General features: G+C 40.1%; 1 protein-coding gene across 4 annotated transcripts in view; it reads left to right on the top strand.

The window, feature by feature from the left end:
* Positions 1 to 12,558, top strand: part of clmpb (CXADR like membrane protein b) — an 83,803-nt gene that overhangs the window by 54,238 nt on the left and 17,007 nt on the right. For all 4 annotated transcript variants that reach the window (XM_085379886.1, XM_085379887.1, XM_085379889.1 and 1 more), the window contains exons 2-4: positions 1,654 to 1,805; positions 8,041 to 8,245; positions 11,149 to 11,316. In XM_085379886.1, the coding sequence (XP_085236012.1) occupies positions 1,654 to 1,805; positions 8,041 to 8,245; positions 11,149 to 11,316 (525 nt within the window). The remainder of the gene's footprint in view (positions 1 to 1,653; positions 1,806 to 8,040; positions 8,246 to 11,148; positions 11,317 to 12,558) is intronic.

Here is a 12,558-nt window from a genome sequence, read left to right as displayed (position 1 = left end):
AAATCAAAAAAATTAGGAATAATCTGTACACAAACCACAGCATAAAAGCCTCTAGCTTAAAACTGTGTTGTCCCTCTTTGTGCTGCCTCTGTGAACGCCTGAACCCATGGTTTCGTTAGGAAAGCACTGCATCCTCCCAAGATGTTCAGTGTTAATCACTTCCCCATCGGGGGGGGTTTCTTAACACCGCCGCCGATGCGCACAACCTTTAATCAAAACTTGAAGAGCAACTGAACTCAAGCAGATGACGTCATCTCAGCAAGGATGAAGCTCTTTAAGGAGAATTAGTTTCTGTGAGGTTACTCTTCATCTCTTTGTGTGCTGTATCAGCACTGAGTCACCCGTTTCACAGCACTGAGCTGACATTTTCATTGGCCCTGAGATCACTTATGGGATAGGGCGTTAGCTCCTATGAGGGTGAACCGGTTCACAAGTGGACAGGCGCCCAGTAAGCGCTGATGCATTCACATGGCTTCCCGTGGAACGTATATGAGGTTATATTCTAAACACAAAACTATTCTGTCAGTCAGTATCAGCATAACAGACAAAACAAAGTGCACAGCTTTCATTCAGATGTGTGTCCCACACTACGTTTATTTATTCTGTTCAAACAGCAGGCCATGTTGAGTGTCTAGTAAGGTGGCATGATAATGAATAGGAGCAACAATATTTACACAGTCTGAACATTTCACTTCAAATGAGCATCTGTTAGGCAGGATAACTTTAATTCCAAGCAGTCAAATTCCCCTGGAGCTATATGATTATTCAGCACAGCACACTTAAATTAAAGGCAGGTAGTTAAGATGAATATAGCAGGGCCAAAACTGTACGTCACACGTGAGTGCGTAAGCACAGTCAAGCTCTGCAGTCTTTCTAAACATATCTCACCATTGCACCACCGCTTCTTGACACACACAGTCCAGCACATGCACGAACGCGAGCACGCACAAACACTATCCACAGTTTCACTTTCCCAGCATCCCCTGTGACGCCTCTGGCTAATTCCATTCAAGCCCTCTAGGCTGTCCAGCATCCTCCAATAAATTAGCCCTGCTGCTCCCCCACTGATACGCAGGCCACACTAGTCTGGCCAGTGCCCAGAGTCACTCACTTGTGCACACGCTCGCAATTACTGCTACCTTTTACTGCGACTGTCGGTCTTAACTGAGTCGACAGTGGGAGTTTTTGGTATGTGCGTTTTCTGTGCGGTTGGGACTTTCCATACTGACATTCACTGTTAATGGGAAGGTGGCCTGGGATAGCTTTTGGACTTTTTTGCAATGGAAGTGACTCATTAATTGTATCTTTTCGGGGTTTTCTGGCAGAATTGTCCATGTGTCAGATGTGTCGGCACAGTACCCATCCATAATTCCCCCAAACTGCAGCTGTGAATAGCTTTTTTTAGTATTTTTCCTTCAACTCCTCAATCAAACTTTATTCCCTCTGAACAGAATCCATCTGTTCTGTCTCCCTTCAATATTTGGATGTATCCTCGCACCTGGTTTCCTCTATCATTGTGGTTTCGCTTCCTGTCCACAGCATCTGTCTCTTGCCTCAAGCTTAGATCGAGCTAGTGACCCCGTCTGACATGTCTCTACCTCTGTCTCAAGTTTTTTTTCTCTCTCTCTCTCTCTTTCTCTTGTTCTCCCTCAGTTCTAGTTAGCCTTCTGTCAGTGGGGGCCCAGACAGAGATGAAAAAGGTCGTTGGGGACAATGCCACCTTGCCATGCCACCACCAGTTCTCATCATCCGTCCCTCTTGACATTGAGTGGCTACTGCAGAAACCAAACTCCCCACAGAAAGTGGTAAGATTGTATTCCTTTTTTCCCTGCATTTAATACAGTTTAGAAGCATCTGAATTGTTAAAAGTCCCTGCCGTCTTACTCTGCCATGACTTGGGTAATATTTAGTAGTTGCTGCAAAGTTATTGCAACACCAAGACTGACCTTTACTGGGATGAAATGGCAATGACAGTGACATTTAGGCTAAAAACCAGAAGAACAACATGTGAGGTATATGTATAGACTGTATATGCCTTGCATAGTTTTTCTTTTCTTCCTCTCTTTCCACTTCCCTTTTTCACACACACAAAAAAAACATTTTAGCTTTTCTCCATTTGGGTTACGCTCGCTGATTTCCAGCAGGACCTATAATAGTTGCACATTAACACAATCCCAAAATTACTAAGGCACTTCAACTTTCAGTGGCATTCACAAAGGAGCAATTGTGTTCACCAACACATTATATATTTCTAACCTTGGCACTTTTACTTTTAACTTTTTTAACTAGTGGGAGATAAACACTGTAACAAGTGGAAATAAAAAACAAACCTAATGACCTTTTCATTACTATCAAGCTGACAAATTCATCTTAGTTTTGTAAAATATGTAATTATAGAGGCAATTGAAGATTACAGCTGCAGCAACCTTCCACCCCAAAAGGAATTGAAATCAGAAATTAGACCAAACAACAGAATCAGGTTCAAATCTACTATTTAATAAACATACAAGGGCTCACGTGCAATCAGGCATTCAGGGACGCAAGCAGAATTGGCAAAGTTGACAGGAAACGGTCTCAAAACAGATCATACATGAGAACTCTCTGAAAAGTAGTCAAAATCAGCAGTCAGGTAAATGCAATAATCGTACACTGTGGGTACAAAGACATTCTGGCAAATATGTCCAAATGTTTTGGGGCAAGGACATAAAGTACTTAGTTTTGTGCTTCTTTTCTTGTTTTGTTTTTTTGTTTTTGCAGAAGTGTATAGGCTTTTTCTGGAAATAGTAAAATTCAATGCTTTAAAAAAGGAAAACATCTGTTAAACGAAATAAAGAAATTCCTTCATTTTAAAGTTTTTAAAGGTTTAAGTTTTTTTCCCCCTTTGTGTGCAGTCACACTGAATTTTAAATCAAGCAGTCAAGGTGTGCTTTAAGTGCAGTTTCAGCTTTACAAAAAGTATTGCATTAACTGTAAAGGAATTACAGCATTTATAAAAAAAAATTCCCCTTGTTTGTATTTTAAAGTTTTAGTTGGCACAATAAAATATTCTAATTCTGGCTTCATAAAGTCTATCAGCCTGTACCAGGAGGATAACTGAAATCTTTAAACGGCTAATTTGGTTTTGTTTTTTAAAGCCTTTGATAACATTCTGGTATAATTTCACTGGTGTTTGAAAAACCGCCATTTTTTTCACTCAAATTGAGCTTAGAATCTCATAAGAGAGCGCGAGAGAGCAAAACATCTCAACAGCGTTCTGTTGGAAGGAAGGGACTTCCATTTTCTTCTGAACCCATTTCTTCATGCGCTCTTGCGTTGGCACAGAGAAAGGAATGAATAGCAAAGTGTGGAAGGGAAGCGGCGGGGCTAGGAATGAAAGAAAGGGGGAAACTGGTGGCTTACACTTTGATTATTCAGACTGGGGCTGCCACATTGCGATGAATATTTAACGGGAGGATAACATTGAAGGCACCATTAATTAAAATCAAACGTTTGAAAATTTGATTAGGAAAGAGACTACGCCTGTAGCCGAATGAATAAATCATTCTTTTGTTCTGCTCCAAGGCCGTGTTGAGATGGAAAGAGCATCTTGTCAACATTTAGCCTCTGTTAGCAAATGTACAGGCTACATGTGTTTAAGACACAGAGGGGCACAAAATTCAACTCCATTTAGTCAGATGAAGAGTAAAAACAAAAAAAACTGCCCTTCTCTCACTGTTCTCAGCTGTGTTGGTCTTAGATGATGAGAGTTACTCAAAGACGGCATTTTATAGCCTATCATAGTGTAGTTTCAGCAAAGACCAGCGATGGTTAATAAAGATGAAGTTATTAATTTCATTTCCATCCTTTCTTGGGAAATTGCTCCTGCCACAGTGCCACATTAGTTAGTGCATATTGTGTGTTGTTGCTATTTGCTATGCATAATTGCTGCCCTTCAGCATGTAAAACTGAAGATATTGAACTGGCATTATTGCGAGGACAATTATCGTCCACAGAGATGATAAATATATTAGTAGTAGAGTAAAATGACAGAGTCATTGTTGTATATTTGTTTCCTCTGTGTATTCTTCATTGACTATAAAATTATTTATGGAAAACACTTTAAAAACCGAACAGCTTAAATATTTGAATGTTAGCCACACTGTTCATATAATCTGCTTCCAGTAATCTTTAACAAGCTGCTTTGATCAGAGCAGCAATTCTACTGTGTTAATGTTTTTGATAAAATGATGTGATATAAAAAATTCTATATTGTGCTGTGCAAAAGTTTTGAGCCACCCCTCATGTCTTTATAGTTTGCTTCCAAGGAGCCAGACTTTCTCCAGGCCTTCTGAAGGTCAAAGTTTTTCTTTGGACATGTTTCAGTCATTTTCAGTCCAGTCCTTGTACCTTTTTCAGAATTATGCTTTTTGTTTGTTAAGCATAAAACAGGCGCCTGACTCAAGAATGTTGCATCTGCACATAACAGACAACTTAGCAAAGAAACTAAAAACACATCATTTGTTTCCATTTATATACTTAAACCTATGAAAAGTGCGCGACATTCACATGCAGAAATTCTGCCAAACTGTATTTTTGCACCAACAGGGTGATTCCCAAAGCTTTATTAGCTGAAAGCTTTCCAAATCTCCTCATCATGTACAGAATTGCCTTAAAAACATTTGAGGAAACTGGACGAGTAGCTGTCATTAAGTCATTTGAAGGGAAACAAGGAGAAAAGACTGAAGCATGTCAATGTTTGCTTCAAACTGTCCACAGTAAGCATGGGGAAAGTCAGGAGAACAGTACAAGAGTGAGCGTCTACAGCCATCTGTAAAGCAGAAGAAGCTTTTTCATGGTTTGGGGTTGCATTTTGTCATCATTATCATCATTTCATGACCTGTGTGAAAAAGCAGAGACACTTAATTATTTGTGTACAGTATTTTACTGAATCAACAAAACACCTTGCCTTAATAGAACAATTCACTAACAGACCGTACAGACATTACCAGAAGCAAAAACACATATACACATGTAGTTTGGTTTGTGAGTAATTAATGTTCTGATTTCATGAAGGCAACAGTTGCATGCCCACAGGACAGGTACAGGTATGCCCTTTTTTGTTTTGGTGTTAGAGCCCGGTTACTTTCTGTGTGTAGCTGTGGCACAGTGATATGTTTCTGTTTGCATTCATGGTGTGCCACATGTTTGGTAAACGGCAAGTTTGTGAGTAGGTTTGGGTATATACGTGTGTGTGTAAATGGCCAGTCATCACCTGTGATCACAGCAGGTGCCCCTGCTTCTTAGGCACTGATGCGCTGTGGCACCAGCATTTAGCGGTCCCCATCTGCAGGCTCTCACTTGCCCTGAGTAATAGGCCACTGTGACAGCTGTGTTTGTTTCTGTTTGTGTGTGTGGATAAAGCAAGAGCGTGAGAGAGCAAAAGACACACAAGGAAAGGCTAGAAATAAACAAAGACAAACTGTAAACAGCCAGGGAAGAGAAAATGAAAGCTTTCTGGTGCAGGTTTACAGATGCTACAAACTTCAAATTAGCTCATTTTTTTCCTTTGAACACCCGGTGTCTGCAAACATCAATGAACCTTGGTGGTAAATAGAAGGGAAAAAAGGGAGAATCAAACAGATTATGTCGCAGGCTCTAACAACAACATCTTTTTGCGTACCTACAAGGAATTTCCGATTAAGGTTATCAGTGTGTTGAGTCCAGCACTCCACTGTGTAAGTGTGGGGTGCCGGTTCATACTCTTTCTTGTAGTCAGAACAGCGGGTGCTCAGGTTGATCTGCCTGGTCTTGGAGTCCTGGTGTTCTGCCGTGTCAAGTAGCTGGTGCTCTGTTGTTTCCAATGACTTTATGAGATTTGCTTATGTGATGACTAGTAACTACATCTTATGGTCTTTCATGTAGCACATGTTTTATTTATGTAAAAGTTTTTCTGTTAGAAAAAACTGCTATTGCAGGAGCTAATGGGGATCTTAATAAACTAATTAACTAACTAATCTCGGTTGCTATGACACCTGAGCTTTCATGTTGCAGAGAAGCAGGTAATCAGCTAGGAGCTCAACAGCTTTGTGCCCTTATGGGGCACAAAACCTTTGTGATCAGGATTGTCCTGCCCTATGTTAGCACCTGTTGTTAGCACCCCAGTTATTTATGCTGCCACGTGTTCTGGAGTGCTGTAAGCTTCTTAAACTAACAGGCATGAGTCGTGTGAGGTACTGGTACTGCCCAGCTATTTTGTTGACCTTTGTCATTGATTTTGTTCTGAGAGGTTGCTGTGGTCTGCTCTTAGGTCCACCAGCCACTTGGAGTTGGAGGCTTTATGACACCACATCCTTGCTCTTACTCAGTCTCAGCTGTGGTGAGATCCGTCCTTGTCCCATTGTTGCCTATCCAAGGTGTTATGGTTGCAGCTGGGAAAACACCTTGGATAGGTCTTTGGAGAACAAGCCATTTATTCTCTCTGGTTGTGTATCCCTTTAACCTAATAGCCAGTGTTATGAGCCTTTGTTTGGTACTTTGTAGAAGCTCTGTTATGAACACATTGTTATCCTGTTATGGATATCTGATCTCTGTGATGATGCCTATCTCCAGCTCTGATAGCCAACTGTAATAGCCAATATCCTTCTGGGCTTCCTCCACAGGCACGCTCTGCACATATTCTTGAGCTTATAACCAAATGTTTCTATGATTACAGTGGCAGTAGCATACACAAACTCACTGGTTTATGTGATACTGGTAGTGGGGGTGGTGAGTGAAGCTGTGTGACTCGCAAGCATTTTTTCTGAGGGGATTTACCTTTCTACCTTAGCTCAAGAAGTAGAGCAGGTCATCTACTAATCAGAAGGTTGGCCATTTGAGAACCGGCAGCTCCAGTCTGCATGCCAAAGATCTTTGGGCAAGATACTAACTCCATGTTGCTCTCCAATGCAGCCATTGGAGTGTGAATGTGTGTGAATGAAAGTACTAAAGCATAAAAGAAAGTGCTGGTGTGAGTGGCTGAATGAGGTATGCTGTATAAAGCGCTTTGTGTGCTCAAGTAGAGTAGAAAAGCACTATATAAGAACCATTTCATTTAAAAGGGACTAATCATTGAGAATTATGGTGTTTGAAGCCAAGCCTGATCATAATCTGACTAAAATGGCCTAAAAGCTGATTTTTACCTTTTCCATTATTTTTTTTTTACATTTTTCTTTTCAGTTTTATTTGTATATCCTTTGAAAAGGGGAGTTACAAACGTGTCATTCTATAGCCATTTTGTATCATCTGTATGATATTATGTACTTTGCTGTTTCTGAAGTTGTTTTCTGGTGACATCACTTTTAGTGCCACTGTGTGCACTTTAATCTTTTATCTTAGGGCCAGAATAATAAAATAGAATTGTTTGGGAGGGTGTTGTGGGGGTTTTTTCTTTTTCATTTGACAGCTTTATTTGTGGAAACACCATAAAGAGATAACAACACTCACAGATAATCAGCTAAATGAACACTGGCAGGATACTGGCATTCCAGCAAATGCATTCATTTGTAAAATATTATTTCCCAAGTGTTAATTAAAAAGTGATTGTTAACAATGTTACCCATGAGTGCTGGTATTCTGTTTTTCTCAAGACTGTGCCTCCAGAGAGGAACTACGTGGAACTGTCTTAACTGAGCATACACAGCCATTAGAGCCATGTTATTTAAAATGTAAATGGCAGCCTACCAGTGAAATATATCAAGGGTAATACTGTTGGGACATAGGAATTAAGCGAACCAAATGTGCTGTTAAGAGATGAAAATCTTATTTGGGGAATTACTTGCATAAATCAGTTAAGAAATGACATCACCAGCTGCTAAAATGTTAGTACCAGGTCCAGGAAGAAATGGGAGAATTCCTTCAAAAGAAAGATAGAATCAAGATAAGTAGAACCGGAGCAATTATGAATCAGTCAATCCCTCGCTGTAATACATCAGGAGTTTTTTCACTTGTGCAAGAATTTCATTTCAGACAACAGTCTCTGGTCTGAACTAAATCCTTGATTATCTTTTCTTTCTCCACATCTAGATTATTACCTTCTTTGGGGGAAACGTGTACATCAGCGACCCCATGGATACTGAGCCCAACCATCTGTCCTTTGCTGGGGAGTACCTGGGTGGAGACGCCTCCCTACTCATCAGTGACCTGCTGCTGAGCGACACGGGGGAGTACTACTGTAAAGTCAAGAGTGGGGGAAAGTACCACTGGAGCCAAGTCAACCTCATTGTATTGGGTAAGTGTGGATACATCAATGCACGTGCGCATACCATTGGGTTATGAAGAAATTCATTTGTACATGGAAAATCCTCATACACAAACACACATACACACACTTCTTACACACACAGACCTAATCACTGGATCATTAGCCTGGCACATTTCCTCTGTCATGCTGACTGATCTAATGATTCAATTTGATTCAGACAGTGTGATTTGATTTTGTTCGTGCTGTTTGGGTCCATTTGGATTGGTTTGTTGATGAGGTGAGACCAGAAACATGCAAGTAGGTTTGGCAGGGCACAGAAATGATTGAGTTAGAGACTGCATTACATGGGCAAATTTCAAGCTAGATTCTAATGTACTCGTGTCCTCTATGACATATACAGTACAAGACAACAGACCAGTTTGATGTTCATCATGTTAAAAAGTTAGCTTACATCAGTTTAAGTACAGATAAGCTACTTAGAAATATTAATTGCCCAAGTGACTCTTAGATCTTATAAATACAGAAAATCCCATTTTGGTACGGGAAGCGTGTTGTTCTAATTTGCACATTATGCAGATGGCTATAAATGACTCAACAATACAACTACCTCAGTGGTAATGCGCTTCTCTGTCTGCATATCAGAAATAGCTGAACAACTATGAAGGACAGACAGCTGCAATAGCTGGCCACAAAGTCCGGCGGGAGGAGTGAGATCGTTCTCAATGTCAAAAAAGCATGCGATTTATTAAAACATCATGGGAGATTAGTTCAACCCGTGGTTATTGGTTTTCTAATGGAACAGTCTGTTAATCCTTTCGCTCTCACTCCCCTCTCTCTTCCATAAAGACATTTCAGTGAGTTAGTGCCTCGAATTTTACAAATTGCCCTCAGCTTCCCAGTGACACTTTCGATTTTGAGAGAGGCGAACATTTGCATTTTTTTCTCGCGCTCCCTACGCTAAGATAATGGCTTGGCAGCTGAGCTGGTAGCTGGCTTGGCATGAGACAGCGTGTGTGTGTGCCATAGTTTGTGCGCTTCTCCAGTGGTCGGGTATGTTTCTGTGCAAGCTTGCACAATCACGCCTGAATGAGCGTGTGGATTTGCATGTGAAGATTTTAAATGTGTATATGTTGCGTTTATTAGTATTGGGGTTATGAGCTGAGGTTACGCCGTCCAACTGCTCCTTCTGCAGTTTGGCTTAACCGACCCCGACAGAGCTCAGAGACGCACAGACGAATGCATCAATGCTCCCTGATCAGCTTCTCTCATTATATTCTTTACAAAGTCTGTGAGCAGAATACTGCCTGCAGGGTGTCGAGAAAAGAAAGACAAACAAAAGGAGAAATGCACATAAGCTATCTGATTTTTTTTTTTTTCTCTCCACTGGCTACTGTTAATTCACTGCATGTTAGCATTTCGCAGTTACTACTGCTGCAACTTCACTGACAAGCATCCTAAGCCAAACACAAAAGTCAGCATTGGAAATATGTCAGCGTGACAAAAATAAAAAATAGATATTTAAATTTAGCTCACCACTGATTTAAAAATATGTCACTCGGGAGGGGGAAACAGTATGCTATTTTCATGCTTTTAAAGTGTAGCAGTGCCTTTCAGCATGTATCCAACAGAGCAGGGCTCAGCAGATTCTAGCTATACTGTATTAAGCCTTTAGCTAATAGACTATGACCAAAACCTTTGACATGAGAACATATTACCATAAGTATTCACAGCCAGCCTTGGGGTTGAATTGATCCATTCTCTACGGGAGGATGTTGCTTTTTTCTTCAATTTGTGTTACCAGAAATGACTGTGATGGCAAGGTAACTGAACATCCCTCAAACAGTTGCACCAATAAAAAATACTGATAGAACACATCAAATAAAGTTTACAATCTACGTCAAATATTTCAGCTTTATGCAGCCTAACAAGCTATGTTATTATCTACATTTTATTTCTTGCTTTTCATTTGAATGTAGTGCTTTAGTCTGGGGCGATAAACACAGGTGGTGGACAGTTTCACATTATAAAATAACTCCCGCTTCAGTAGATGTTATGTTCAAAGAAGTCTATTTCAAACATAACTCAATATTCAGCATTCAAAATAAAAAATGTCAGCCCTTCCCTTTCAAAATAAAGATTCATTTTATGAAATGCAAAGTTCCTATAATTGGCATAGGAAATGTTGTGGCAAGCCCACATGATACACGTAGGCCACGATTTTCTGCAGAGTAGTAATGGAAACCATATTTTAATGCATGCGTCACTGGCAAATTGATGACTACATTATATGCACATATTAAAAATTAATCATTTCGGTGAACGCATTTATTTTTGCTTAATTATTGTATTAATATATATGCTGCTTAACAAATTCACTAGACCACCATGCAGTGTAAGGTTTATGTCACAACTGCCCTAAATTAGCAGCAATGTAATTGTAAAATAATTATTGATGTTCCTGTAATGGTTGTATGCATGTGAAAGCTGTTTAATTGACATTTTTATTGCTAAATATATTTTATGTTGTTATCCATGATTTTTAAGATTCACTGTTTTACTTATGAAAAAGCAGAATAAAATAAAGCACATTATTTCCTTTGGTTGAGATGCTAATTTACAGTCTTTTACTTACATTCGTGAACAGAAACATTAATTGTAGTGATTGATTTATTTCTGAACTTCTTGGAGAAGTCCAGTGTGCTGGCTGAGATTTGGATTTAAAAACATGAATTCAGTTTGTTATATGCGTCTTAGCTTTAAACAAGTTTTTGAAAGATGACAGGTTTAGTGTGTTCTTGTTTTTATGGCATGTGGTTTAGTAAATTTGTTAAACACTGTGAGTCTTTTATACACTTTATGTTTAACTGTGATAAGAAGTTTTGTTGCAAATATTGATTCAAGCATTTTTTGATTCTTTTGTTTTCTTGCAGTCAAGCCTTCCAAGCCGAGATGCCGGATGGATGGCAAGCTCCAAGAGGGCAGTGATGTCAAGCTGAGCTGCAAATCCAGCGATGGTTCAGACCCCATTAGCTACAAGTGGGAGCGAGTGCTGGACAAAGGCAAGAGCCTGGGAAAACTGCCAAACCTGGCGCTGATAGGTAAGAAAAATAATCGGCACTACGCTTACATGCTGATTCACTATTCGACCCCTCTGCAGAGGAATGCCACGAAGATTCATTTTCATATTAGTGATTTTCATAGGCTGCTTGTCGAAGGCAAGTTGTGCTGAGCGCGTCATCTTCCCTTCACCTCTTCCCATTTTCACATTCATACATTTGCAAACACTGACACCTAAATTTGCCAGTGCCAGCTATATTGTCTACTGCTGCTCCTTGAGCTGCTTCACTGGAATAATTAACACTTGCAGCACTTTGCTCAAGGGCACTTTGATGGGCTCAGGCTGTCCCAGTTAATCCGCTGATTCTTCATGCCTCTATTATCTTTAGTTCGCCTCTCTCTCCAAATTTGAACAGTAAACCCAAGACCACATAATGTGTACTAGTTTTTTATTTTTTTTCCAGAAAATCAAACAGAACACAGCCTTGTGATTTCTAGTTGTATTCTATTGGGATGACTTATATAAACACAAGAGCTGATGCTGTGATCTGATGAATATTTCTGTGACATTGAAATGTCAGCCTGGCTCAAGTGAATACCTACATGCACGAAGTCAGTGTGACTGTTTGTGTGTAAAGTGGAGAAAATCAAATGTAATAGGCAGAACTGGATTGGCAGCTCAGACTATATTCTGTACCAAAGAGGCACTGGCTCCGCAGTAGCCTTGAGGCATACTTCACTCACATGGTGTGGATTCTGGCATTCCTCTTGAATCATAACCAGGCATATCTGCCTCTAAATAAGAACAGGGATGGGTTGTAACAGAAAAGCTAATAGCAGGGCACCTCCCCCCTATTGTGCATTCTCTAAACCAGGAGAAACAACGTCAGGGTGCCAATCTCTGTTTTCTCTCCTCTGTTACCATCAATATTGGTCTTTTGGTTAATTTTTAATGGCTTGCAATGTGACACAGGCATCCAAAAAGTTTGTGATTCAGTTGGAGTAAGTAAATTTTAGTAGTGTAGGTAAAATCTGTGCAGCTCACTGATGTTGTGGAGCCAACAAGAGGTCAACATTCAGCAACAGTCTTCATGCCTTTAAGCATAAGCCATCAAGAACATTTAATCTAATCGCATTCAGCTTCAGACTCACACCCCTATACTGCCCACACAGATCTATGCCTCTGATAACGTTTCCCAGAAACTCTCTTTGTGCTCTGCTAAATGAGTGTTGGGACTGAAATATGAGACTCTAGGGGCTTTCAAGGCTTGCCTTGATTTACC

Source organism: Rhamphochromis longiceps, linkage group LG14 (genome assembly GCF_057381845.1).
Source record: "Rhamphochromis longiceps isolate RC_006_pf linkage group LG14, R_longiceps_female_GT1.1, whole genome shotgun sequence".
Taxonomy (NCBI): domain Eukaryota; kingdom Metazoa; phylum Chordata; class Actinopteri; order Cichliformes; family Cichlidae; genus Rhamphochromis; species Rhamphochromis longiceps.
This window is presented reverse-complemented; position numbering and strand designations above follow the sequence as displayed.